The sequence below is a fragment of the Zootoca vivipara genome, chromosome 2, assembly GCF_965207765.1.
Source record: "Zootoca vivipara chromosome 2, rZooViv2.hap1.1, whole genome shotgun sequence".
Lineage (NCBI taxonomy): Eukaryota > Metazoa > Chordata > Lepidosauria > Squamata > Lacertidae > Zootoca > Zootoca vivipara.
Window position 1 is genome coordinate 28709449 of NC_142584.1, and position 27599 is coordinate 28737047.

Genomic DNA, 27599 nt, shown 5'->3' on the forward strand with positions numbered 1-27599 from the left:
ACAGTCCTCTCTGAACAAAAGATGGAGAGAACGTAGGTGAGCAGGAAGGATAAAAGCTCTTTACTGAGGCTGTGGTTGATAATCTTTTCCCCTTTCACAAACAACAAGAAACATACTTCAAAAGAGTCATGGGGATCTAATAAACAATTTGAATAATAATAATAATAATAATAATAATAATAATAATAATAATGCCAATGCTGACCCTTGCCCTTTCTCACACATATGTGATCAGAAGGAAAACCTTTCCAAAGGAGAAGTATTTACAACTTTACAACAACATGTGAGCATATCTTGGGTCAGCCCTTATAAATAGCATTTACATATTAAAATAAATATTTTCACATTGCCAAAAAATAGCACAAGGTGGTTTTTTTTCATTATTTAAAAAAATATGTTACAAAACAATATCATTAATCTTATATTTCTTGCTTATTTCTTTAAAAATTAATAAAAATCATTTTATAAAATAATACAAAAGTAAATTGAGTACAAGATAAGTCCTTTTCTAGCCTGTGTGCTCGGTTTGTACATTATTATGTTACATCGTGAGATGCTGGCCTCCAGGAAGTCATATAATCAGCTATACCTTCATCATTTCTAATTGGACAAATAATCCAGTGCTTTTCCTTTTTTTCCCCCAAAGCACCTTTTGTTGTCAGTCTCATGGTGTGAAAAGTTCTTGGAAGAGGCAAAAAGTATAAAGTCCATTTAACTCTGGAGAGGGTTCGTGATTTTCTATGCACTCCCTGCAGCCCGTTAGTGAATTATTGCAGACAGAGGTGACGCTTAGTTGATACTGTCCCCTGAAGTAGAGGTAACATTTCAATCAACTGGTGTTCATTTTATCCTGATAATACTAACTGTGCCAGAGTGTGTGTGCATGACTTGTGCCTGTATGCATCTGTGTAGATGCTTATGTTATGAAAGTGAGCAAGGAGGGCAGGAAGTTTGAGAGGGGAGCTAAAAGGCTCCTGCTCTATATGCAGTCCTTAGTGGAAAACTCTCCTAGCTACCACTACTCAGCATCCCCAGCAGTTTACTGGGCTCCAGACCCTGCTGCTGCGCCATCTTCTGCACATCAAACCCCATATGCATCAGAAACTGGATCACGTTCATCTCTTGTCCTGTGTACTGGTCCCGGATGGTAGGGCATGAGGGGTTGCAGTGTGGCCAGGGACAGCTGTCAATCAGATGGACAGGGCAGCCTTTCAGCGGAGCTTTCCCATTCTTGTTGCTGTCGTGGAGGCTGCGATCCCAGCAGTGCAGGGCGCGGGGTAAAGAGGTCCCTTTCACTTGGATGTCTGTCCAGTGACTGCAGACACAAACCACACAAGTTGCATTGTTATTGTTCATGTTAAATAGTGCTTAAGCTTTCGCATGCTCCAAAATAGAAAGGCCGGGATCAGAAGAACAGCTGCTCAAAATGGGATTCCATCAGTGAGTTCTGCTAGTGGAAGCTTGCAAAAAGACTTCTACTAATGCAACAGGGTTCCTCCCTTCCCAGGTGCCCCACAAAATTGGATTGGGGAAGTTCAGGAGAACACTCCCCCCCCCACCAAACAACACATGGGGGGGAGAGGGATGGGGGGATTGTTCCATCTGGCAAGCAGAAATGCTTGCGCTGATGGAACAATTGCCACAGCGCTACATTGAATTCCTCCCACTGCCCACCAAGAACATGGACCTAAGTCACATACAGGCATGGTGGCATCATGATGTGTCTGCAGGGAAGGTGCCAGAGCAAGCTGACGACAGAGATGCAGCACAGAAATAGTATCGGCGAGAATGTGGGCGTTCTACAGTGCTGCTGAAGTCTCTGTGTCATCCTTTCCAGAATCAAATGCGAGATAACACAGGAGCCAGCTTACATTGGCTACTAGAGGGTTAAAGAAGTTCCTCAAGACTAGGAGCAATTACCTATGCTTATCAGGACCTTTTGCCATTTTCTAGCAAGCCTTCCCCAGTGGGTGGCTGGGGAACTGTCTTCCCTGGGGCTCTCTTCGGTACCAAGGCTGTAATCCTAACCCTACTTCCCTGGGGGTATATCCCACTGAATTCAGTAGGACTTACTTCTCAGTAGACATGGCTAGGGTTGCACTGTAGCCCCCACAAATAGGAGAATGTACAAAGCCAGAGGGAGAATTCATCTCCCCAACCTAGATACTTACTTGCGTGTGATGATCTCATGAGACAAACAAGCTGGAGCAAAGCTGGCACTGAAGGAGAAAAGAACAAGATATAGAATAGGTGTGATAGGAGCAATGCAAAATATTTATACATTTCCTTCCCAGCAACCCAGTGTTTGGTCATTCCTCACAATAAGACCTGGGTATCCTTGTGCTTTATTTGTAGGATAACTATGACTGGACACGGTGGCTGCTACAAGATCGGCAGCGAATTTCAAGCAAAATTTCCTCCAATTATTTTGGGTGGCTTACCAAACAAACCAGATTCCTAACACAGAATGAATGTCAGTCAATAATATATCTGACAACTCGTCTTAGGCTAAGTCCACACTATACCTTTAAAGTGCATTCAAGAAACATTATTTCCCACAAAGAATTCTGGGTACTGTAGTTTACAACCTCACAAAGTTACATTTCCCAGCAGCCCTTAACAAACTACAGAGCCCGGAATTCTTTGAGGCAGTGAAAGGTGATTTAAATGTATAGTGCATATGTAGCCTTATTGTTAGGATATTGGAAGTTCTCAATTTAAAAACAAAACAAAAACTACACAGTGATCTTAAAAAGAATGGGGTTTCCAGATCACATCTTTAGAAGAACATATTGGAAAGTATTTAGGAAAAGAAGAGGCAAGACTAACGTCACATCTTTAAGGGTGTTCCTAAGTTCACGACCCAAGTTCTGGATGTATAACCACTGCCCCTCCTGCACTGGCTGGCCAGTCAAATGTACATTGTCCACGGTGAGCTGGGCTTCATCGAAGAGCCACTGTACTACAAACACAGGACCTGCAGCAAGAAGAATTGAGGAAAGGTTTCCCGATTATCAGGGATGTAAACTTTCATTGGTTTAATCAGCTAAAGCTTAAAATGCACAATTTTAGTCAGTGAGGAAGACATTTAAGAATACACTTTCTTATCTTTCAAGGTTATTTTGATTCTGGTGTGTTACTGCAATAGGGAATTGAATCCTTTCTTAACAATATAGTAGGTTTTGTTTATAAAACTGTAAGTTGTCAGCATTCCTTCAGCATCTCAAGGAACATCTATTCTGAGTGGTAATATTTGTTCAAATCCAACAATTCACTTAGCTATTGCTTTTGCTAAGCAACTGGGAGTCAGAAATTCTTCCTGTTAAAAGGCACATGACTATCTATTAAAATCTTCAATGCGTTGACACTGCTGGCCCTTGTAATGAGGAATCTTCTGAAGCGGATTTCAGATCAGCAAACAGAAAGCAGAAAACTCTCCATTTCATACTTACATCGCAGAGTGGGATAAATTTTATAGCCAAAGAAACAATTCCATTCCTCTCCCTCTTTAAATTGCATTTTGCAGCGTTCAGGAACAAGTCCGTTCCAATACCTGAAAGATGACATGATAACAAGAGTTAATTACACAAACTTGTTCTGCAGCAGAGATCCAAAAATGTGCAAGTTACAAAAAATACAGACAGTAGAGGGCAGCAGAGCTGCAAACTGAACGAATTATACATTTCAGCAAGAAGTAAATTCTACTTGTCTTACTTTCGTGCCAGATTACTATACGGGGGACACCTTCTACTCAGCTACATTTCATTAATATTATTTCTTTTCCAAATAGAACTTCATCAGCTAAAGGTAATAGATACTTCTTATAATTACAAAAAGAAGACTAGGTGTCTCTGCCCAGTCTTGAAAAGGATACTTTAGAATGCTTCAGTACCTAATTCCTCTCCTGATGGCTTCTGTAGGGGCGCAGGTTATGGTGTCAATGCAGTCTGTTCTACGATACTGTTTATTGTCCAAGAACCATCCAGAGTCTGCAAGGCCACGGACCTGAATCCCAGGATACCCCATCTCTTCCAGCTGCTCGGCTACTCGATCTACATTCAGGAGCACCCCCGTTCCACCAGCACTGCAATGACAGCATCAGTCTTTCAAATGAGACTGTAACACAACCACAGACATATTCAGGATTGCTTACAGAAGGGCCACGATTCTCTAAACACCTGACATCCACATCCGAATTCATAGGGTGCTCTTCTAGTGTTCCTTGTTAGTTATTACCTTTTGTAAACTGCGCTCATTTGCATTTTTTTATTTAACAAAAATTACTGCTCAATTGTAATTAAACCTTTAACCTCATATATTGGCTATATTCCAAAGATGCTTCAGACAAATAAAACTGCACAGAACACTTATGACCATTTTGATTTGTAGTTAAGGAATGTGGCAAGATGGGAAGCTACTGAATAAAAGAATTGGGATGGTGCCAATCCTGCCTTAGAGGGTTGCATTATCTTAACAGTGCAATCCTATGCATGCCGCTTGCTCCCATGTAAAGGGGTGCAGAATTGCAACCTTAATGCACCTTCTAACTCTAGAATCCCATTTTCTAGCCATTAAAGGAGTGGTGAGTGCTTGGAAGACCTAACCCACGGGTCAGCTACCTTTTTCAACCGTGGGCCAGTCCACTGTCCCTCAGACCATGTGGGGGCTGGACTATATTTTTTGGGGGGAAATATGAACAAATTCCTATGCCCCACAAATAACCCAGAGGTGCATTTTAAATAAAAGCACACATTCTACTCATGCAAAAACATGCTGATTCCCAGACCGACCGCAGGCCGGATTGAGAAGGTGATTGGGCCAGATCCAGCCCCTGGGCCTTAGATTGCCTACCCCTGACCTAACCTAATGGGATGGCTGCTTGGAAGAGACAGTGGTTGTTTGTGGGATCTACTTTGCATTTCAATAGAATCCTGCTATCACTGGAGACAGGTGCAAAAGATAATCACTTGGACATTACGTCACTGAACTGCTTCTGAGTACAAGATTCTATCCTAGGTATCATAACTGATCTGAGCTCACAGTTCCCCCATATAAAAATCCTTTGCTGGTTCTCCCAAGTTTTATTTCAGCATTCTAATTTAATGGGGGAAGGGTGATTGCTACTGTTAAACAATTGAAAGTCTAAAATCCTTGCTGATCTACGGTACTGCCATTCAACCCAGAGATCTACCACTTTAAGCCAGTGAGTTGTATCACCTGCTGGAAGGTTAATTTGAGGAGAATAAGCCCAAGCACCTTGACATCGAAATATTCCACTACCCAAATGTAATAACCAGTTCAGATACCCCCCAGTATTAGGTCATTGGTTGTAGACATTACTGGAATCTCACATAGAAGTCCCCCTTCTTCCTCACCCAAAAGTGCTGCTACTGTTCAAGAAGCATATTGAAATGCATCTCGTAACACCACAAAGTAGGACAATCACAAATATGCGGAAATCAAGATAAAGGTAGCCTTTGTTAACTTCAGCACTTTTTCCATCAAGAGGGCAAGGGGGCCTGTGGTATGAAAGTCATGCCCATCACCGATCAGTCAATTGGCAATCTCCCACCACCACCCCAACACAGAGACTTTCTAATCTAGACCAGGGGTCAGCAAACTTTTTCAGCAGGGGGCCGGTCCACTGTCCCTCAGACCTTGTGGGGGGCCGGACTATATTTTTGGGGGAGAAAATAAGAATGAATTCCTATGCCCCACAAATAACCCAGAGGTGCATTTTAAATAAAAGAACACATTCTACTCATGTAAAAACATGCTGATTCCTGGACCGTCCGCGGGCCGGATTTAGAAGGTGATTGGGCCACATCCGGCCCCCGGGCCTTAGTTTGGGAACCCCTGATCTAGACAGTCCTTGTATACACGCACCTGCTTCCTGCTAGTAGGAGGACTTTGGCATTCGCAAGACCTTTTCCCACCAACTCTTTTACAACCTCTTGAATGATAAGGGCACCCATGAAGACAAATTCATCTGTGGGGAGGAGGAGAAGAAAAAAGTTCACAGTAAACAAAATTGCTTAAGCTGCAGTTTAGTTAAAACATTTCCCCATTCCTCTCCACTGAGGGCTTGTGGCCTATATGAATTGGAAGAACACACAACATCTTTCTAGAATCTCAGACTAGGACCTGGGAGAGCAGGGTCGCCACTCAGACATGAAGCTCTCTGGGTAACCTTGGGCCACTCAGTTATCTCTCAGCCTAAGCTTGTTGCAAGGATGAAATGGAGTGGGGAGAACCGTGGATGCTGCCTTGAACTCCTTGAAGGAGAGGCAGAATTTAAATGTAATTAAATTTTGTTTTTTTTAAATAGGGATGTTGCAAACAAAATTCTGTGGGAACCTGGCTGGTGCTTGTGGGTCTAGCCATGTACCTCAGGTGTTCTGAGAGGAATTAACAAAGTGCTACAGCAATTGTTCCATCAGCACGAGCATTTCAGCTTGCCAGACAGAATCATCTCTCCCCCCCCCTCTTTCCCCTGCACACTGTCCTGGCGGGTACTTCCAATACGTCTCCGCCAAGGCAATTTCGTGGGAGAGAAGACAGTCCCACTTCACAAGCAGAGGCTCTTGTGTGGGTTTCTGCTTGCAGAACTCAGTATCTTTCGTTACCTGATGACTCAGCCCTAAAATCACTAGAACGTAATTTTGCATAAGGTTATATCTCCCATCTCTGAAATGCTACCACCTCTAGGCAAAAGACAGAACAGCAGCTCAGCAACCTTTCACAACATAACAAGTGAAGATGCATTATTATTGGTTTTCGATTTACCTATGTGGTGAAAGCTTATGCCATAGGGAACTGTCAAGTTTTTAATGTATCAGGAAATGCCTTTGTTGTCTTTAAGGCAAAGAGAAAAGATACACACACAGCCTAAAACGGTGGCAACCAATCCTGGCTCTCTGAAGTTACACACAAGGCCAGTGGAAGCACTAGATGCGCCTGCAGTTCAAATTTATAGCTACCATGGTGCTCACCTGAGGACCAATGCTACTTGGGAAACACCAAGATCAGCAGTGTAAGGGGGGAAAAACAATATCCTTTGTTCCTGAAGTATTTCAAGAAACTCTTTCTTAAGGAAATACAGATAAGGCAGTTGAATCTGCTCACCCTCTCAAAACTGGTGGCTCAAATAACTTCCTCTATCGATGTCTCTGAAGTCAAGGCAGTAGATCTGCTCAACCCACTTCAAAAATGCTGACTGACTGAAATAGTCTGTTGGAATAAAGGATATTGTTTTTTTTCTTCTCTTCTCTGTCCTTTTTTATGTCAGAAATGCTTCATTGAACCAGATGTTAATCATGTACTGTACTGTTATAAGAGGCAGGATTGTGAAGTCTTAAGTATTCTCATGCAGGACCATTATGTTGTGATACATTATTAGCAGGGTAAAAGACCCCTGTACCTCTAAACCAGTGTTTCCCAACCGGTGGGCCATATGGCCCCCTGGGCCTCCCCCCAGGTAATTCTACAGGGGCCACAGGTCAAAAATGTGTAAATGGGGGTGGGGCACAGCACAAGGCTAGGGGGGCCACAGAGGAAAGTGAGAAGTAAAGGAATTTTTTTAAAAATTTTTTAATCCTGATTGGCTAGCTATCCGCTTGGCCAATCACAAGCAGTACGGTGGTGGGGTGGAAATGGGTAAGTCTGGGCAAGCCAGAGCTGCTTGTTGCTGTTGCCAGTGCTGGGCCGGACTCTACAAGGCACAAGATACAATCCACCCCAGCGTCTAGCTGGATCGGGGCCTTCGGATGTTGCTGAGAGGCGCAGGGCCCTTCAGCAGTGTCAGCCTGGCTCTGCAAGGCACGGGGTGAAATCCATCCCAGCGCCTAGCCAAGTGGGATCATCTGGTGCTGCTGACTAGCATCTAGTAAATAACTAAGTGTCTACTCAGAAGAAAACTGCACTGAGTTCAATGAGCCTTACTCCCAGGTAAGGCGGTGTGGGACTATACTGTTTTATCTAGGCAGCCAGAGCTCCTCCAGGTGACAAGATCATTTTGCACCAGATGAGTGAGGACCACTTGCTTTTAAAATTTTTCCCATATATATAGAACTCCCTGTGCACCTTTTGGACTGTATCTGTAGGTTTCCTGCTCTGTGTCAGATGACTGGGGTCAAATAAGTGTTGTTTACTTTTTATAATACATGGAAGATGGATCTCCCTTGGGAGGTTCTGGACGGTCCTTCCTTGGAGGTTTCTAAGCAGAGGTTGGGTGGCCATCTGTCATGGATGCTTTAGTTGAGTTTCCTACGTAGCAGGGGGTTGCACTAGAAAGATGGCCCTTGGGGTCCCTTCTAACTCTATGATTCTATGTTTTTCTTCTTCAACAATATTTCATTATGTTCCTTTAATTTTATGTACCAGTAATTGTATTTTGTATAAATTATAAATAAAGTATATTCTATTTACAAACAAAACGTTTAAATAGCTCCCTTTCTACTGGTAGGATGGGGGGCATGGGCGTAGCCAGGGTTTTAGTTGGGGGGCAGGCTTTTGTTGGGGGGAGAGAACCTTAGATTTGTAATGATTTTTACTTATTTGGGGGGGCAGCTGCCCCCGTCCCCCCTTGGCTACACCCGGGGGGGGCGGGCGCGTGGCACAGGAAGGAAACAGGATCATAAATGGGCCATGGTCAGAAAAAGTTTGGGAAACAGTGCTCTAAACCACCTTGTAGAAGAGGGAATTTCAGCAGGTGGACCTTGTCATGCCAGCTTCTGACGTTCCCTCTCCTGCAAGGGTATAAAAAGTTCATGAGGGAGCCCTATCTTTTTACCAGAGGCACCCAGCAAGCCAAGGTATCAGCAGTTGCCACCAAGAGGAAAACAGTCATCCTGAAGAGACCAGTGAATTAATGAGAGGAAAGGACTATAACAGGATCCAGATTTGAACTGCTGCAGCTGTGGGGAAACCATTGCCCTTCCAGATGTTGCTTAACTGCTGCTCCCATTATCCATGGCCATTGACTATGCTTGCAGGAGCTGATGGGAGTTGCAGATTAGTAACATCTGAAGAGTCAAAGCTTCTCCAAACTTGACCTACTGAGCCAATGATGCTGGTAGCCCCAAACTTTTGAACTGCATTTAGGTCAACATCCATCAAAATACAATTTTCTTCTGGCCTCTCTGTGTCATTTTTTTTTTTTTTTGTGATACCGGTAGGTTTAGGTGATCAAGTCCCTCAAACCCATACTTGGGAGCATTCATGAGTCAGTCTGTGAATCCTGGCATTGTTTAGTTCTTCCCTACAAATCCTCGTCCATGCTGGCTGCTGCGGGGGGGGGGGGGGAGAGTGGGGGACATTTAGCTAAACAGAACAGCTGGGTCTCAGACATTCAGGATGCAGCTATTCCCTTCAGGCTACTGCTGCGTGATGGGGCTCTGAACCATGACAAAGCAGAGTTAGCAAGCATCCGGAGAATATTTATTATTCCTTCCTGTCCATTGGCAAGAACCATTTCTTCATTTGCATAACTGTAGAGAAGTTGGGCCATATCCCCTTTAATGCATAATGTCTGGCAGCAGGAGCCTATCAGAAGCACTCACTTTTCTCAATCCTGGCAGAGGCTCCGCTCCAGACATCGCTTGAGCAATAGGGGATGAAACTGCAAGAGACAAGAGATATGTGAGCGCCATTATTCCTTTGACATGCAAGGAGGGGTCAAGCAGGGGTCAAGCGAATTAAACCCAAAGGGAGTCAGGAAAGAGACCAATTTCATGCCCATTCAAATCTCATGGTACCAGCTGGATAGTCCCAGAAAGAACTCACTCAAGGAGCACTGTGTTTGTTTATCGGACATTAACAGTGAGTTTTACACTTTGCAAAACAGAGAGATATCCCTGTGTACCACTGTCAAAGGCATAAAGCCTGAAAAGGAAACACACATGCCCAAACACTGCCCACAGCTTGGTGCATGTCCACAGCATGCATGCATGGAGACATGTGCAAGCCCCTTACATCCTGCCAGTGTTTGCTACGGCCACCATGTCATACTTTTATGTAGTCCCAAACCCTTATCTGCCTGTCATGTTCCTACATTGATGGAGAAGCTTTTGGGGATATTCTTGTTTTCTCCATCTAGTTTCTCTACCTGAATATAATGCAAATGAAGGCATGGTAACATCTTTGCTCCACCCAGTACCTCCTGTGTCTGCCGCTAGGGCTGGGGCTGTGAGAGACATCAGTACCAACCACCCAGTGAAGACTTCCTGGACTATATAGAACTCTAACTGCTTCAACAGCCAGGAGTTTTGACTATATAGGATGGCATCTGCTGGAACATCAGAGAACAAAGGGATGGCAGGCTTTTTGCTTTGCTGTTGTGACTATTTGTATCACCGTCTCTTTTTCTGTGTTTGAAATATATTGTAAGCCGCCTTGAAAACTTTGGTTAGTAGGTGGGGTACAAATGCCCTCAAATAAACTAACTGGAGTTGTCAATTATGCTATCCTACCCATTTTGACATTTTACAGCCACAAAGGACTATGATTCCAGTCCCTGTATAGTGCTTACTTCATCACATCCACTGTGTTCCACCCATCTCACACAATCATTCCCCTACTTACACCATGTTTGCATTCCACCAGTGTGGATTTTCCTCCGGTTGCGATGACAGAATACCAGTTCCTGTAGATGGGAGAATAAAAATATATTCAAAAAGAAAAACATCTGTCAGATATCAAAGCAGCAGGGTGGAGAACATTTAAAAGTAACAGAATAGCAATAGGCAAGGACTTTGTACACATATCTCCAAGAACAGGCCTTTAGTCTGGCCCATGCCTTATGTATGTGGGTCTTAGCTTTAGCAAGAATAAAGTGCAGACAGTTTAAAACAGGCATCCCCAAACTGCGGCCCTCCAGATGTTTTGGCCTACAACTCCCATGATCCCTAGCTAACAGGACCAGTGGTTGGGGAAGATGGGAGTTGTAGTCCAAAACATCTGGAGGGCCGAAGTTTGGGGATGCCTGGTTTAAAAGAATACAGCGTATCCAATAAATCATTCCCTAATATATCCATGTTTGTGCCATTAATAGAGAAGAGGAAGGGAATCAAGAAAGAGAGGCTGAGGGAAAATGATACAAATGATACACTTTCCAAACTGAAACTCTAAAATTTCAAATAAGAAGCCAATTCCTACTCCAGGCAAATAAGCAGATGCATACACATAGAATCATAGAGTTGGATATTTCTGTAGAGTATGAAGTACACAAGAATTAAAGATGTAGGATCCCTTTCTTCTTTTCAAATCTCTCCACCCAAAGAGACAACAGAATTATACAGATATTTTTAAAAAACAGGAACGGGAACTTGTGATCCTCTGGAAATTGTTGAACTACAATGCTTATCAGCCTGGATAGCTCAGCTGGTTAGAGTGTGGTGCTGATAGTGCCAAGGTTGCAGGTTCGATCCCCGTATGGGGCAGCTGCATATTCCTGAATTGCAAGGGGTTGGACCAGATTATCCTGAGTCCCTTCCAACTCTACAATTCTATGATTCTATAATCCCTGTCCATTGGCCTTGCTGGTTGGGGCTGATGGGAAATTGGAGTTCCACACATCTGGAAGATAACAGGATGTGGAAGACTAAATTAGGCAGTAAGGTCCGAACACAAACTAAGTGCTGGCCAAAAACCAATACCTGATCTCAGTCCCCATCATGGGTGTAGACAGGGGGGGCAGGAGGGGGCAGCTGCCCCCCCCTAGAAGCAAAAAATTATTGTATTTTACAGACCATAACCAATACTTTGCCCCTCCAAAAACTGAAGTGGAAAGGGCTTTGCTTTAGCAAGAGCAGCTCTCCACTTGCTGGGGGCGGGAACACAGCTGTAACAAAAACACATCAAATAAATAAAGCAAAGTGGCTACCAGTACTTAAGCAGTTAAGACAATGGAGCAGAATATCCCTTCAGGCAAGGTCCACCCTATTCACCCTATTGTTATTCAGTGGGAGTTGTTAATGGGCATTCAGGGATCGCATTAACAGTTCTATTGGCGATTTAATGAGGGTGCAGAGGATTCAATTTGACTAAGGTGGCCCTGCAAGGCTAAAAGGAAGTGAATAAGAAGGGGGGGGGGCTGTAGCTTTGATAAGACACAGTGATGTTTATAAAAAGCATTGGTGTTCCAGTCTGCCCCTCCTCCTGCATCTGTATACTGTAAATCAGGGGTGGCCACCTCCCAAAAGACTCTGATCTACTCACAGAGTTAAAAACTGGGAGTGATCTACCCCCTTTTGGGGGGTTCAGGTCAAAGCTGTTGAGTTTTTTTAAGGAAGGGAAGCCCTGTTTTGGGGGGTTTAGGTCAAACTTGTTGAGCTTCTTTTAGGAGGGAGGGAGGCCCATTTTTTGTTTAGGGCTTCAGGTCATAGTTCAGCTTTTTTTAGGGAGGAGGAAAAATTTGGGTGAGCTTTTTTTAGGGGTGCCAGTGATCTAGCAGTGATCTACCACAGACATCCAGTGATCTACTGGTAGATCACAATCTACCTGTTGGACGTGCCTGCTGTAAATCAAGCAGAGAGAAAGCTGCTTACAAGGCTCCTGTACAGGTGTACCGGTATCTTCCTCTTGCTGCAGAGTTCTAGCATCACAGCGTCACCCAGAGGCACCCACAAATGTGAGTTATCCCTCTCTCTATTTCTTCCTTCCTTTCCTCCCTCTTCCATCCTCAATAAAATACTGGGGGGGGGCAGATAAGCCCCACATAGAAAGCCCATCAACATGGGGGGGGAGGACTCTTTAAAATACAGTATTTACCAGTAATTTCTTTTGGGGGGGAGGCACCTAGGCCTCTAGGAGTTGGCTGCTATGCCTAGGACAATTCAAGAAAGCAGAATCATGCATATGCTATGGTAATATATCAATAGAATCATGGAATTGTAGTCGGAAGGGACCACAAGGGTCATCTAGTCCAACCCCCTGCAATGCAGGAATTTTTCCCCAATGTGGGGCTTGAACCCACAACATGGTTGAAATATTATGCTGATATGCAGCAACGCCTCGGAGCCATCGAGACTGCGGCCCTGTCTTGCCTCGCTCTCGCCTGCCCTGCCACCCCCTCTCCCCTGCCCGACCCTCCCATCCTCTTGCTGCAGAGTTCCAGCTTCACAGCATCACCCAGAGGCACCCACAAATATGAGGTATCCCTCTCTCTATTATTCCTTCCTTCCCTCCCTCTTCCATCCTTAATAAAATACTGGGGGGGGGGGCAGATAAGCCCCACATAGAAAGCCCATCAAAATGGGGGGGTGACTCTTTCAAATACGGTATTTACCAGTAATTGGGGGGGGGGGGAGAGGCACCTAGGCCTCTAGGATTTGGCTGCTATGCCTAGGAGTAGGACAATTCAAGAAAGCAGAATGATGCATATGCTATGGTAATATATTAATGGAATCATAGAATTGTAGTCGGAAGGGACCACAAGGGTCATCTAGTCCAACCCCCTGCAATGCAGGATTTTTCCCCCAAGGTGGGGCTTGAACCCACAACATGGTTGAAATATTATGCTGATATGCAGCAACGCCTCGGAGCTGTCGTGACTGCGGCCGTGCCTTCCCTCGCCCTCACCCGCCCTGCCACCCCCTCTTGCCTGCCCGACCCTCCCGTCCTCTCCAGCCAAGCAGGGTAGCCGCCGCCGTTGCCAGCCCCAGAAGCACAAGGTGGCCGCTGCCGCCGCTGCCGCCGCTGCCGCCACCACGATGTCGTCAGGCCAGCTGGCCCTGTAGCCCCGCCCACGTTCCCACTTTGTGGCCCCGCCCCTGAATGATCATGGCTTGCCCCCCCCTAGTTTTGATCCTGGCTACGCCCTTGGTCCCCATGGCTGCCACCTGTTTTTCTGAACTAGTGCTTATTCCTGTGATGATGTAAATGTGCTAAGCAAGGAAAATAACAGACGGTTTTAGCTCTCCTGTGTGTCTGCTGCTCACAATGTGGCATCTACTTCATCCTCCCTGAATAACACCCCATGGGCTGTTTGTGTTTCCTGGAGCCGTAGAGATGAATGCAGTCTTGAACAAGCCTCAGGTAGAATTTGCTTAACAGGTCTCTCTGCATATCTTGAAGATTTATGACTTATTTATGAGATTTACTACTCATTGCAATCCCTACAGGCAACTGATGAGGGAGTCACTATCATCGCTGCCCACTTCACTGAAGGTATGAACATAGAAAGTGTTCATGGGTCGCTATTCCCAGGTGTGCTCTTCCCCCCAGGTGCCCAATACACTTCCAATCAGGTGGCTCTTCACCATTAAAAATGATAGCTATTTATAAAAGGACAATACAAAGAAAAACAGAAAGAATCAAAACTAGAAGAGGGGGAGAAAACTGACGCAGGACTTAAAGAAAAAAGAAAAATGTATTACTTTAAAGTTATCTTCAGTTCTCATTCACATTGTTTGAATATGTCAGATGCAACATAAATTAGCATTCCTGATTTCTAGAAACAGTATAAGGCCATTTTTTCAGCAATTTTAATTTTTAATGCCATTTCCCACACAGAGGTATCCAAACCAAGAACAGGAAGACAATGAAAGGAACACTAATCAAAGCATCACCGTAAAAGCTTACTAAAAAATTATTTCAAAATGCGACATAGCAGTCCAGATAAAACACTTCATTTCAATACTACTCACACTGTAACAACATTTCATGACAACATGTTAACTGCCCTTATATCAGGTCTGGGCAGTATACCCTCCCATAAGTGCACCCTCAGATCTGCAGAGAAAGCTCTGTTCCATGATCCTTCCTTAACTGTAGATAAGTCAGCAATGCTAGGGCACAGGGCTGGACTTACTGCACCATGAAGTGTCTCCTCTGTTCGATTTAAAATGGCATTATGGAATGCTGCTTCATTGCTGTCATGGTTTTGACTTAATGGAGCAGGAAGGTGCTCCAGTAAAAGAAATCGTAGAAAGTAGAAGCAATATATAATTAATAGAGTAAATCCCAGGTTGGTGAGAATAAAGAATTTACCAGTTCTGGTAGCGGGCCACTCCTTAGAGCTCATAAGTCTCCTCATTGTTTCATACCGAGTGTTGCAGTTCTCTCTGTTGAAGCAGTACCAGCCTCCTGATTCAGAAAAGAAACAAAGCAAGAATCGGATAGTGTCCATTTCTTCCTGTTTCACTTATTACATCTTTTTAGACTGTAATTTGCATAAGAAACTATTAGTGTCATTAAATTAATTTAAGGAAATACTTTTTTTTACTCATCCTGGGTCCACAGAGTAGGGTTTATAATGCAGTGGAATTTTTAAAAAGCATAATAACACTTACATAATATCCCGCATAATGTGATAGTGGGATCCTGTTGTGACTTTAATACTGTGATACTATGCACGCTTCCCTCCAAGAAACCCAACTGAACACAGTGTTCCTTACTTCTGAGTAAGCATGCACAGGATTGCATTGCACAGTGCTATCTCTGAATATAGTAAAATTTAAAAGCAGTATGTGCTGTAAAATAAAAAAAGCCACTTACAGCATAAGGCTGTTCCAAAGGTAGGTTGCCATCATTTCCAAAGCATGATCTGCCTTGAACTGCTCCTATGAACATTTTGCTAACTTCCACAAGCCTTTTCAGCAACATCTAACTTTCCTGAGAATTAATCTGATGCCTTCCGGTTTTAGATCTAGCCAAACTTATACTCTGATCCTACCACTCTGCAAGTGATCTTGGTGAAGTATGTTTCCTTTTCTTCTTTTTCAACACTGCATGCGATGGTTGTGCCTACAAAGGGTCTGTTTTGCACATGTCACTATAATTGGACTCAATGAGTACCTACAAGTCATGGCCCCAATTCTGCTCCACTCATGAACACTAACTACAGTAGTAACCCTGGATAGAAATGGACATTCTGAGGAGCCTGAAAAGGCACGTCCAACCTTTCAACCAGGCCTGGATTTGCACTATTATGCAGAAGCACCCACAAATGCTTGTTTCTCTATGGGGATCCATCTACCTCACATGTGTTTAGTACCAATTACCCAAAGAACACTACTTCTGTAAACTGCAGAGAATTCTGTAGCTGAGATGTTTGCATAGTCAAAAGCATGCAAAATGTTTCTTTATTTTAGTAACAAATACTGTAGTGAGAAGTAACTGTGTTAATAATGATAAATCTTAGCCACAGTTTCATATGGCCGCTTGCAAAAATTTCCAAAACACTACTGTATTTCTTGGAGCACAGTACCATCGAAAGCAATGGGACATTTCCAAAACAGATGATGAGTTCAGGACCGGAATATAATTACCAGTTAATTTCTTTCATATTATGCAGAAGAAAATTAGAGAAAAAAGCATATACCGTATGTGTAGACCAAAATCTGTTTGGAGACTTACTGCATGTATGCATTGAAACCTAGGAAATACAATGCCAAGAGTAACATTGCAAGCAAACAACAGCAAGAAGTAGATTCACTAAGTAGCTTTGATTAAAGTTTGGTGAGTAGTTAGGCTGCCAGCAAACCTCCAGGTGGCATGGCATATGAAACCGTAAAAAGGGGGAAAGGATGGAGACATTGGTTATGGTGAAGGCAGCCAGCACTCGCTGTAAGCCTTTGAAGAAAGCAGCTGGGAAGCTCTTCCGCCATCCCTCGACTTTTTAGAAAAAGAGCCTAAAATGATTGAACTTTCCTTAAATAAATTAAAAGAAAACTCAAGCTCACCTTCCAGGAAAAGCAGCCACCTTCTACTGCCTTTCGATTCTTTGAGGTAGTAGCTAAAATAAAAACAAACAGAAGGCAGCGTGAACTTAATTAGGGAGACTGGCTCACTCAGCCACAAGCCCTTTGATACACCAACTCATTATAATATCAAGAGGGTTACATAAAATACTTGGTTAAAGAACAAGAGAAAGAAACAGGACGGCTGTCAGAGGAGCTCCAAACGAAGTCTGATCAAAGGGCCTTCTCGGGGACCCTGAGCCAAGCTTTCATCTTGCTCCAAAATAAATGCATTAAACAAATTCCTAGCATTCCTAAGTATTTCCAGGCAGGAAAGAGTTATTCCACCTGTTACTGGCTGCCTTCTTAGTAAAGGCCACATGGTGGAAGCAGAGCTTGAACACTAGGAAGGATTGTTTCAGCACTTTTGAAGTACTAAGGAGCAGAGAGGGACCAGCAAATGGTATTAATAGTAAACAGTCAGTCGTGTGCGTGCTCTGTCAAGCATCCTCTCAGCAGAAATGGTGCTTTACAAAGAAGCGGGTGATGTTATCCATGTTTGCTCAGCACATACACAGAGAGTCTGCATCGAGCTAGTTTGAGAACTCACAGAGTTCTTGTTTCAGAAAGCAGCTCATGAGAGGGGCAGTGGTAGCTGAACTGAGATCTAAAAGAAACAGGGGCACAGCAGAGCTTCAATGACTATTTTACAGAGTTCCAAGTAACTATACTGCTGGGAGATAACTTTTTTATCTACTCTGCTTTGCAAAGTCCCTGTTTTCTGGACTAGAGCATATTCCTCGGAATAAGGGAGAGCTACTAACTTGAGACTACTGTAGAAGGAAATCTAGTAAATACAAGGAACTAAAGTGATGAGGTACAATAAGAAAAAAATAGGTGCATTCTAAAAAGTTTTTTCTTCCTACTACCCACTTCTACAGGGGTCTTTTGCTCTGTCTGCCCTCAGGCACAGGTTTAAGAGTAAGTTCATCTCCGATTATTACTCTTAGTGGTATGAACTTGAGAAAAGAAAAAGTGTTGGGCACAGAACGGGATAGCACAAAAGCACACGCCGATGGAAGTGGCCATGGGTTTGTGTGCACAAATAAAAAGAGAAAGCAAAGAAGCAGAGGGGATGGAGAAGGGCTCTATTTTCTTAGAAGTCTGTTCGCTTCCTACTAAGCACAGGAGCCACGAAGATGGGCTAAGGGGGTGCCTGAAGGGCCAGGGACGAAGCAAGCGGGGGTGCAAGGAGATCGCAGAAGGGTCAGGCTTGGAATGTGCACTCACCCGGCGGGGCTGCCGTCGTTGCAGGTGACCGAACTATTGAGCAGCATGTGCAGCCTCAGCTCCTGGTGCAGATTCTGCGCCGAGCAAGGATACAGCGACTGCGCCAGGCTCTTGATCTGAGCCATGAAACTGTCCATGTTGCCCTCCACAGCGGTAAAGTCCAATGGGAAGCTCTCCACCGGCTGCCCAGCCGCCTCGCTCCGCTCCCGAGCCGCCGGTTGTTGTTGTTGCTGCTGCTGCTGCTGCCCCCCACGCCGCCTCCAGCTTTTCCTGCCCTCCCCGCCGGGGCCCCAGTGCAGCAGCCCCAAGAGCAGCAGCATCTGCACTGCTCCTCTGCCCATGGCGACGCGGAGCCACCTGTTGGGAAGGAGAGGGAGCCGGTGAGCGCAGCCCGCCGCTTTGCTGGACGGCCGGTCGGGGCTCGCTCGCCTCGCTTCGGGCGGCTGCTGCTGCTGCTGCGACGGCAGAGGAGGGGTGCGCGCTCTGCCCCTGGCGGCGCTTGGCGGGCGGCGCTTGGCGGGCTTTAGGTTGGGGGGCTCCGGCCTGTGCCTGCTCCTCGCTTCGCCTTGCCGAGGGTCTGGCAGCTCTGGGCCCGTCTCCCTCGCTCCAAGGAGCTGCGAGCAAAGCGGCGTCGGGAGCGGGAGCCGATGCTAGGTGCCCGCGCTGTCCGGGGTCTGCTGCGGGGCTCGAGGGCGCGCGGCTTTTCTTGGTGCACGGACTCACCGCCTCGTCCCAAACCACAAACATGACAAGAGGGGCACGGAGTGCACGGGGAGCCCGCCGGGGGCGCCGCCAGCCCCGGCGCCGCGTGGGGCGGCGGCAGCAGCCGGCCAGTCCCCGCCCCCTCCTCTCCGCCCCCCCACCCCACCGCACGAGGAGGACCAGAAACTGGGGCGGGGGCGGGTGGGTTTCGAGGCTTGACTTTCATTTCCCAGCCGACAGACGTCGCTCTGCCGGCCGCCCTCCTTTCTCTCCCCCCACCCCCCGCAACTTCCCCTCCCGTCCCGTCTGAAGAGACGCCCGGCGAGTGCCAAAAACACCTTCGCCACCTCCCGCCCAGCATCGCGGGGCGCCGCTCCAAGGGGCTGGCTGCCGCCGAGGATGGAGGAGGGATGAGGCAAGCGCGGCTTTGAAGTCCTCCCCTCCGTCCGCCCCTCACCCCGTTATCCTCCTGCGAGGCCCCCCGCGCCCCAGCTGCGGTGTGCGTACAGGGATAAAAAGACTGGCTGCCCCTTGTTGGCTGAAGGCGGGGGGCTGTGCTGTGGTATTGGGGGGGGGTGCCGAGGCAGAAGGAGGAGGCATCGCGGCCTGGGGCATTGCCACTGGGGCTGGTCGGCCACAACCCTCCCCCTCGCCTGGGGATACCCCGCCCAGTGGGGTTCCGGCTCTGACCCACTCCCCGCACTGGGGAGCCTCCCCGGGGACTCCCCACACAGATCGGGCTCCCCAGCGCTGTGTGGCCCTCTTCCTTTCCCGGGGTTCCCCAGCCACGTGCTGCGCCAGGCGGCCCCGACGGCTTTCACGTGGTGCTACCGTGTTTGTGAGGAGGAGCGAGCAAAACTTTGCTTGCGTGAACCACGAAGGAGAGCAGGGGCTGGGAACGGGTGGCCGTCCAGGCCCAGCTGCTTCCAGGACTCCCTTCCCCAACACGAGGGCACAAGAAGCGACCTACTGGGGTTACATGAGTGTCCCTATAAGAGTTCCACAGCCTTCCCCGGTGCCTTCCAGCAATGGCGAACTGGAGGCCTCTTTGGAGGCCCAGCCCGCCCTCCTTGTTTGTCCTGAGTATCTGGTGTTCAGAGCAAGGCTTCTCGTGCCACTGGCATTCAGAAGTATTTGCCTCAAAACGTGCAGGTTTCCTTGGGCTTATGGCTAATAATCTGTCCCCTAAGAAAGCCGCTGTGGTGCACCTATTAAAATGTTGGACTAGGGTCTGGGAGACCAAGGTTCAAATCCCCACTCAGCCAAGAAGCTCACCGCCTGATCTCGGGCCAGTCGCAGCCTCCCAGACCGGGCTACCTCACACGGTTGCCGTGAGGATGGGGAGGGAGAGAAGAGTGTAAGGAAAAAGTGGGGATATAAATGTAATATTAATAAATAAGAACTGCTGGTGACTGCTAAAATCCCTGACCTGGAAGGGAGTCCTCTAAGCTCTGCTAAAGGCTCATTCTTGTCTCAAGTGCTGGACTGCTGGACAGCCTACTTACTTGTTTAAGGAGCCAGGTCTGGGCTGTCCCTGATGCTGGAGAGTGGAGCTGTTCAAATGCTGGCGCTTATGAAGAACTGCAGGTCTGGGTTTGGAGAAGCAGGGTGGAATAAGTCTGTTAAACATAATCTGTGGGTGTTGCTTTTTCTATAGGGCAGATACCCTGTTAGAAAAATCTTAATTTTATGGGTTCGTGTCAATCAGTTGTTTACTGAAATGTGCATATATTTTCATATTAGTAAAAGGAATAGATCTGAAGCAGAAAGTGTATTTTAGCAGAAGCATTGCCTTCTGTGCATGGGAAAAGGGAGGGAATGTCTTAGTAGACAGCATTTGCTATCTGCAGTTTTTATAAATACTTGTATTGACAATACTTTTTTTCAAAAACCGGTCTACCCAATTAATCAGAGTCAATCAGTCAATATTTTTAGTCAATCAAAAGACTTTCACTTGATCAATCTTACTAATATATTAAGGCTGCAATTATTCTCTGCTTGAGTTTTGTCAGCCAAGGGGCTCCAGAATCTGCAACACTGGTGATGGAACTTAAGACACTGGAAGAACTCCTCCCAATAACACCAGTGGAACACCTCACCAGTGAAGATCACTGGTGGAGTGGCCAAAATGGTCTTGTCAAAGCATACCCAACCCTTCACTGTGGTAGCCACTTATCCTCCCATTCAGTCATGAATGTGATACTAAGTCTGAGCTCATATAAATGAGTACAGCTTTGGGTGACAATTGGAATATGCAAGGAGTGTGTACTGGTATATGAATAAGTTAAGTTTGGTGGGCGTAGGGGTCACCCATAGCACAAACTATTTTATTGAGGGTCAATGCAACTAAATATCCCCTTAATTTAGGGGACACACCCTTAAAGGTGGCTCTGAAAAATCTATCTAAATATTTTTTAGCAACTCCTCATCAATTAGATATCAGTGGAGTGTACAAAATAAGACCAAAAATGAATTATGTAGGGTGTATTCATCTTTTCCCTGATGATTTCATCTCTCTTCGGAACTGTAATGAGCTCCAGGTTGTAGTCCCCTTCCCCCTCCTCTGTGCCCCGATGCTTCTAATTTTATACAACTATTTCAAATTAGAAGTGGTGCGGGATATGAAATGTGACCTTTAACCTCTTTACAACAGTTCTGATTATTACATGCCCTTGGAAATTGGAGACATTTCTTGAATCCTGCAACATGGATAATTCGACTCAAGTTACTTCAAAAGAGTGCTGTTCTAACAGAAGTAATACAGTTCTTATAAGGATGTGCCACTTTCTGATGCAAAATAGAAAACAGCTGTATGCTTCAGACAGAAGATGGGGGCCATCCCAAATTCAAAGTGGATGAGGAAACAAGCTCTGGCTGTGCAGGCCTTTTTTTTATGCAAGCAACCAGTCCTCTTTCAGTTTATTAGAAGAGCCAAATGTTTCATTTTTTTTCTGTATAATAGTCTTATGGTGACATCTTACAGTATAATGTAAGATGTAATCAGAAGACAAGTCCTCGTTGTTCTGGCAAGTTTAAAGTTGTGTTCTTTTAATGTACGGATTACCTTATGCTGAATGAGACCACTGATTCATCTAGTTCACTGTTGCATATTCTGACGGACAGCAGCAGTTGAGGTGTTCAACTCTTGCATGGTAGGCTCGCCATCCCCACCCCAGTCTAGGACCACTTTCCTTGTGGGGTAATTGTGTGTGTCAGTGCTGGTACATTACAGACAATAGTAGAAAGGGCCATCCTTGCTTTCGGACACCCCCTTCTCTCTCCTCCCTTGCAGAAGACATTCCCCCTCCTTCTCCTACCATTGCTGCATCCATTTCAACTCCTCCCCTCATTTCCTTCTGGGTCTCCCCACCTGAATGAAATTAGGCCAAGGACTGCAAGTTGCTCACCTCTGCTTTAATCGATTACATTAGCAATGGAACCTGGGATTTCCCATGTGCACTACAACTTAGCTATAGCAGGAATTAGGAACCCCTGGCTCTCCAACACCCATAACCAGCAGCCTTCATTGCCAATGGTTGGGGATGATGGGAGATGTGGTCTAACAAAACACTGGAGGGACAGAGGTTGCCCATCCCTGAGCTATTGCATCTTCCCTTCCTCCCTATATATGTCTTTCTAGTGTCTTGCCCAGGGTGTCTCCTATATGATCAGCATTAATTATATCCATGTTCATCACTTGCAAGACAGGAATGGGAAAGCTGAGGTCCTTCAGATATTGGACTGCAACTCTCAGAACCTTTGACCGTTGGCCATGTTGGCTAAGCTAATTGGAGTTTGAATCCAACAACAGAGGCCACAGACTAAGCATTCCTGCTGTCAGACAATAGCTATGGTAAGACATTAATTTTGCATTTGTTGCCCAATACACAGTTTGCTGAACTTCAAAAAAAAGTTGCCTTCAATAATTTTTTTTAATCAATGTTTACAAAACAGTTAAATCTGCAGCCAGTCTAAATGCCTACTTTTCCATGCCTAGTAATTGGTCAGTTAAACTTAAAATGGCTATAAATTCAAAATGTTCCAAATTCAGGAAATTCAGTGTTCGGCAAACCTTAAATTAACTGCCACCTGTGACATCATAACTTTGCAATGGGTAATGAATGTAATGTTTTGTAATCTTGGTTTACAGTAATATGAACATTGACATTTGCAAAGCACACAGAAGTATAATTATGGAAACATTAATTAATGTAGCATTAAAAATAAATAAATACTAATGCTAAATGCTGCAAGACCAGGAAATACAAAGTTCAGAATGATCCTCATAACTCTTAACTCTTTCTTGTTTTGCAAGGCGGAAAACCCTTACAAAAATAAAACATTCAATTTTTCTAACAATCATGCAAAATAGTCTCAGAAATCAGAAACAACAGAGTTTGCATACAACAGCAGAAGTTAAGTTTAGTTAATGAATCCTTGCTTGGGGTACACCTTTAGTTGAAAAGTATCCAGGTTGAGACTTAGTATAAAACAAGAAAGCTTATTTTTATTAAAGCAAGTACCTTACACTCACAATCGAAAAGTTATATAGTCCTAGCTAATAAACTAGGTGGAGAAATAAAGAAGCCATACTTGCGCCTTTGTTCTCAGAAAATACCATACTTCCAAGATGACCTTGAGCCTTGAAATCCGGAGTAAGTGCAAGGAGGAGGACATTGTAAACAAGATGGAACCTTAAATGTGTCAGTCTAAACTTCAGATGATCGATATAAAGGTACAGGGATAGTCTGGGAATTTGTTCCCAAAGCTGGTATGATGGCACCACTTGTTTCTCACATCATCACTAGAATACTTGCATATGGTCATATAAGAATCTGTGTTACTGTCACAATTCCAAAGAGTTGGCTGTATATGCCAATTTACAAAATAGGTTTAAGCCACCTGTAAAAGTACTGATAGGGAAGCTTTTAATATCTGATGAATCATTGTATTTTAATATTCTGCCGGAAGCTGCCCAGAGTGGCTGGCGAAACCCAGCCAGGTGGGCGAGGTATAATTACCGGTACTGCTACTACTACTACTACTACCACCGTACTATTACTGATAGGCCTTTTTTGACAATATTGTGGCAGACTCTTTCATACCGGTTCCCCCCCCCTTTTGTCTCAACTTCGCCTTCCTCTGCAGCCCCCCACCTACTACATAGGGATTCGTGATCTACACTTTTAGAATTCTTTCCGGAAGATCATATAAGTTAGAAGAGACTATTAAAGTTTTTTCCAGACCACTGCAACCCTAATTGTGTCTGTTCAGAACTTCAGAAGTATTAAATTATTGAATCCAATGAGGCTTACCTTCAGGTAAATTAGGTTAGGATTGCAGCCTAAGGTAGAATATGAATAATTTGATGTGCAGGATAGAATGGATGAGATGGTACTTTAAAAAACAGACGTAACTTGCAGTGCAAGCTAAAGGAATCTTAATGGATCCTTTTGGAAACTGTAGATGGGTGTGAAGACACTGAACAAACAGGCTGATGAAGCTCATGCCAAATCTGTTGAGAGTATTTGCACTGGGGAAAGTATTTTTGACTAGTAGGCAGCTTCTTGTTTATCAATAAAGTTTAACTTACTGATGAGAAAATCTTAGCACAGATGGAGTTCACTTTTTTTTTTACTATACTAAGTTACCCATTAGAAAAAAGCAGTACAATAATGTTATATTTATTAATGCATTCTCTTAAACATATTGTTCTACCAGTGTGAAAATTAGGAGCCCAAGCTTCAACATTATATCCCCTCTTTGCTTTCAAAATCTATCTGAGGAGAGGTTGGGTCAAGTGGTAGTAGCTTCTTGTTTTTCAATTTATTGTGTAAAGGTCAATTATAGGTGATCACTGTATCTTTTATTTTGCTACTGACTGCATATAAAATACAAGTAGTTTTCTTTGGAACTTCTTATCCTTTAATTTGTCTTGATGGAAACAAGCTGCTCTGTACTAAAACCATTTCCCGCCCATTTAAACTGGCGTGTCTCCTGAACAGAAGATGTTAATCCAGTCAGTTTAGCATTTGCTAGCACCTATGTGTCATACCTTTTATACAAAATGGAAAAAGATAAGATGCAACATGTATCAGTTACACTTGGTCTTATCTGTCTTAACCTCATTATCAGCTGGATCTAGAACCATTCAGAGGCTTAAAGATAAACATATCAGTACCTGTACCATGAACTGTTTATGCAGGACTGTCAGTTCTCATGTGTTGGACTGACTTGTTTCGACTGATTCTGGCTATACTGCAATGCTGGATAATAATTTTAAAAAGGTCCCCGCCCCCATCCCTCCCAATGAGTTCATAAAATAAGCCAACCCAGAGACTGTAGGAAATGTGGTATGAAATGAACTCTGTGTTGGCCTTGGAGGGTTAATATATGTTCTGATTTCCAGAGGGGTATGTGTTGGCCCGCAGAAAAAATAGAGATTTGCGGCACTGAAAAGTCTACCAAATTTGTTCTGGCATAAGAGTTCATGGACCAATCCCCACATTGTCAGATGCCTGAAGTAAAATCTTTGTTGACAGGTATATAAAGGAGAAAATTGTAAGGAGGAGATTGAAGGGGTTACAATCAGTGGTAACTGGACCTTAAATGCATGTCAAATAGGTTTATCTTTAACTTTTTACAGTAGTAGATTAGTGATAATTTACTCAGAATTGCTGTAGTGATTGTATTATAAACACCTGTAATGGGCAGGGGATTATTCACAAAACACAATAGATAACACAGCTATTCTGCCAATGGTAAGCCAATCAACACATGTAGTATGGATTTTTAAAACCTTCAATCTTTGTCTTGATGTAATCCACAAGCAATAAAACTGATTTTTTTTTTAAATTGAGCATTGTTTCTGGAATGTTGGTCTTATGATCAGTTACAGAATGCCCTGGGAAGTCGAACGTTTTCCTACTAGTTTATGAATATAACAATTTCTGAAGTTGGATTTGTGTAAATTTATTCATTGCATAGGAAGGCCTGTCTCTTGTATGCAGAATGTAAGAGGAAATTGTTGACAGATTATGGCATAAATGTCATTGGAACAAGGGCAGTGAATGAACCCCTGATGTTGTGTAATCTGGGTCTGCCTCAGTTTAAAAGATTTTTTTTGGGGGGAGGGGAGGAATAGTGTTGCAGGTTTGGGAGCTCAGTCTGCATGATGCCCCAAGTCCCTCCCAGTTCTTTGTTTCCTGTACGCAGTGAGGGTCAAAATCTAATGGAAAATTCTGTTGTTGAAATATTTGTGGAAATGACTCATAAGCAAAAGCGGAAGCATCTCACAGGGGTAGTTGGAATAGGTAGGCAAGAATGCCAGTTTTACTATGCCATTTATCTGGGAGCAGGACCTACTTCTGAGTAAACATTGACTGCTTTACAGTAGCATAAAATTCACTACCACATCCTCCTGTTTCCTTTACTATCTTTATTCCTTAGGACAGGCATCCCCAAACTTCGGCCCTCCAGATGTTTTGGACTACAATTCCCATCATCCGTGACTACTGGTCCTGTTAGCTAGGGATCATGGGAGTTGTAGGCCAAAACATCTGGAGGGCCGCAGTTTGGGGATGCCTGCCTTAAGACATCCTTGTGATTGAGGCAGATCATTACTATTCTCATGTCACAGATGGGGAACAGAGTCTGAATGATTTGGTAGGGGCCATGTGAGCTGTTATATATGGCAGGAGTCCAGTTCATGGATCCAACCCTATTCATCTATTACTCTCTGGCAATGAGTTGGCAGATTATACAGGACTCAGGTTGCTGCTGCTCCTTCCCTGGCAGGATCCCGGTACATTGCACCTGCTGCTGTCAGGCAGGCAGAAACAGGAACATATATGCCTCTGGGATAGAAATGTAGATTTGGGGGAAGCGGCGGCCCGGCACAGGGACCCTCCCAATATTAAAAGTAGCTGTCTTTGAGCAAACGCTGTGTTGCTGCTCACATAGTATTTTTCAAGAGAGAAACCCAAGTGGGAAAAAGTTGGGTGCCCCCCCTTTTCACTTCTTTGGCGATTACTCGAGTAAGATTGACTTCCATAAACACAGTTTTAACAATGAGTCCATGACTGTGGAGGCCAATTCTGGATCCACACGTTGATTACGGTGTAGATCAGGCATCCCCAAACTCTTCAGATGTTTTGGCCTACAACTCTCATGATCCCTAGCTAACAGGACCAGTGGTCAGGGATGATGGGAATTGTAGTCCAAAAATCTGGAGGGCCGAAGTTTGGGGATGCCTGGTGTAGATTTGCCAAGCGTGCCTTCCTCTTAGCAAGTTTCTCCTTTGCATCCTGAGTTCGAGTGTCTTCAAAGCCCATATGTCATATGACACCTTTGGTAAAGGCTGTTCTCCAATTGGAGCACTCGCAGGCAAGTGTTTCCCAATTGTTGGTGTTTATATTACATTTTTTAAAAGATTTGCCTTGAGACAGTCTTGAGACCTCTTTTGTTGACCACCAGCATTACGCTTTCCTTTTTAAAGTTACCGGTAGGAATAAGAGTAGTTGCTTTGGAAGACGATAATCAGGCATCCGCACAACGTGACCAGTCCAACAAAATAAAAAAAATTCCTTCCAGCAGCACCTTAAAGAGCAACTAAGTTTTTATTTTATACTTAGTTGGTCTTTAAGGTGCTGCTGGAAGGAATTTTTTTATTTTGTTTCGACTACGTCAGACCAACACGGCTACCCTACCTATAACCAGTCCAACAAAGTTGATGTTGAAGAATCAAAAAGTCGGGTGTCCCCCCCCCCGCTTTTCACTAACGGTGAGGGCACAGCTACACCTCGACAACGAACGGAAAGCAAAGCACAGCCGCTCCCCGCGTGCTCGGAAGCGATTTCTTTCAGGAACCGGCCGCGAGTCCTTTAAAGAAGGAGGAACCCCCATTGCAGCGAGCGAGCGGGCGGGCCG

The 27599-nt window shown here is 44.7% G+C and overlaps 2 protein-coding genes across 2 annotated transcripts in view; one reads left to right on the forward strand and one right to left on the reverse strand.

Moving 5' to 3' along the window:
• ASPSCR1 (ASPSCR1 tether for SLC2A4, UBX domain containing) overlaps positions 1-27599 on the forward strand; it is a 119319-nt gene that overhangs the window by 23741 nt on the left and 67979 nt on the right. The window lies entirely within an intron of this gene.
• NOTUM (notum, palmitoleoyl-protein carboxylesterase) lies at positions 38-18790 on the reverse strand. Its single transcript, XM_035104282.3, has 11 exons — positions 17970-18790; positions 16683-16735; positions 14989-15084; positions 10582-10642; positions 9561-9619; positions 5887-5989; positions 3893-4084; positions 3453-3553; positions 2830-2977; positions 2172-2219; positions 38-1315 (listed from the first exon to the last, which is right to left on the reverse strand). The coding sequence occupies exons 1-11, from the start codon at positions 18308-18310 to the stop codon at positions 1009-1011; spliced, it is 1509 nt and encodes a 502-aa protein (XP_034960173.2). The 5' UTR covers positions 18311-18790; the 3' UTR covers positions 38-1008.

Excerpts from the sequence above, each read along its gene's own strand:
- NOTUM (XM_035104282.3), bottom strand. The coding sequence starts at position 18,310 with ATGGGCAGAGGAGCAGTGCAGATGCTGCTGCTCTTGGGGCTGCTGCAC. Across the intron at positions 15,085-16,682 it reads GTGGCTGCTTTTCCTGGAAG|GAGGCTGGTACTGCTTCAAC; the intron begins GTGAGCTTGAGT and ends TTTCTGAATCAG. Across the intron at positions 1,316-2,171 it reads CATGAGATCATCACACGCAA|TCACTGGACAGACATCCAAG; the intron begins GTAAGTATCTAG and ends TTGTGTCTGCAG.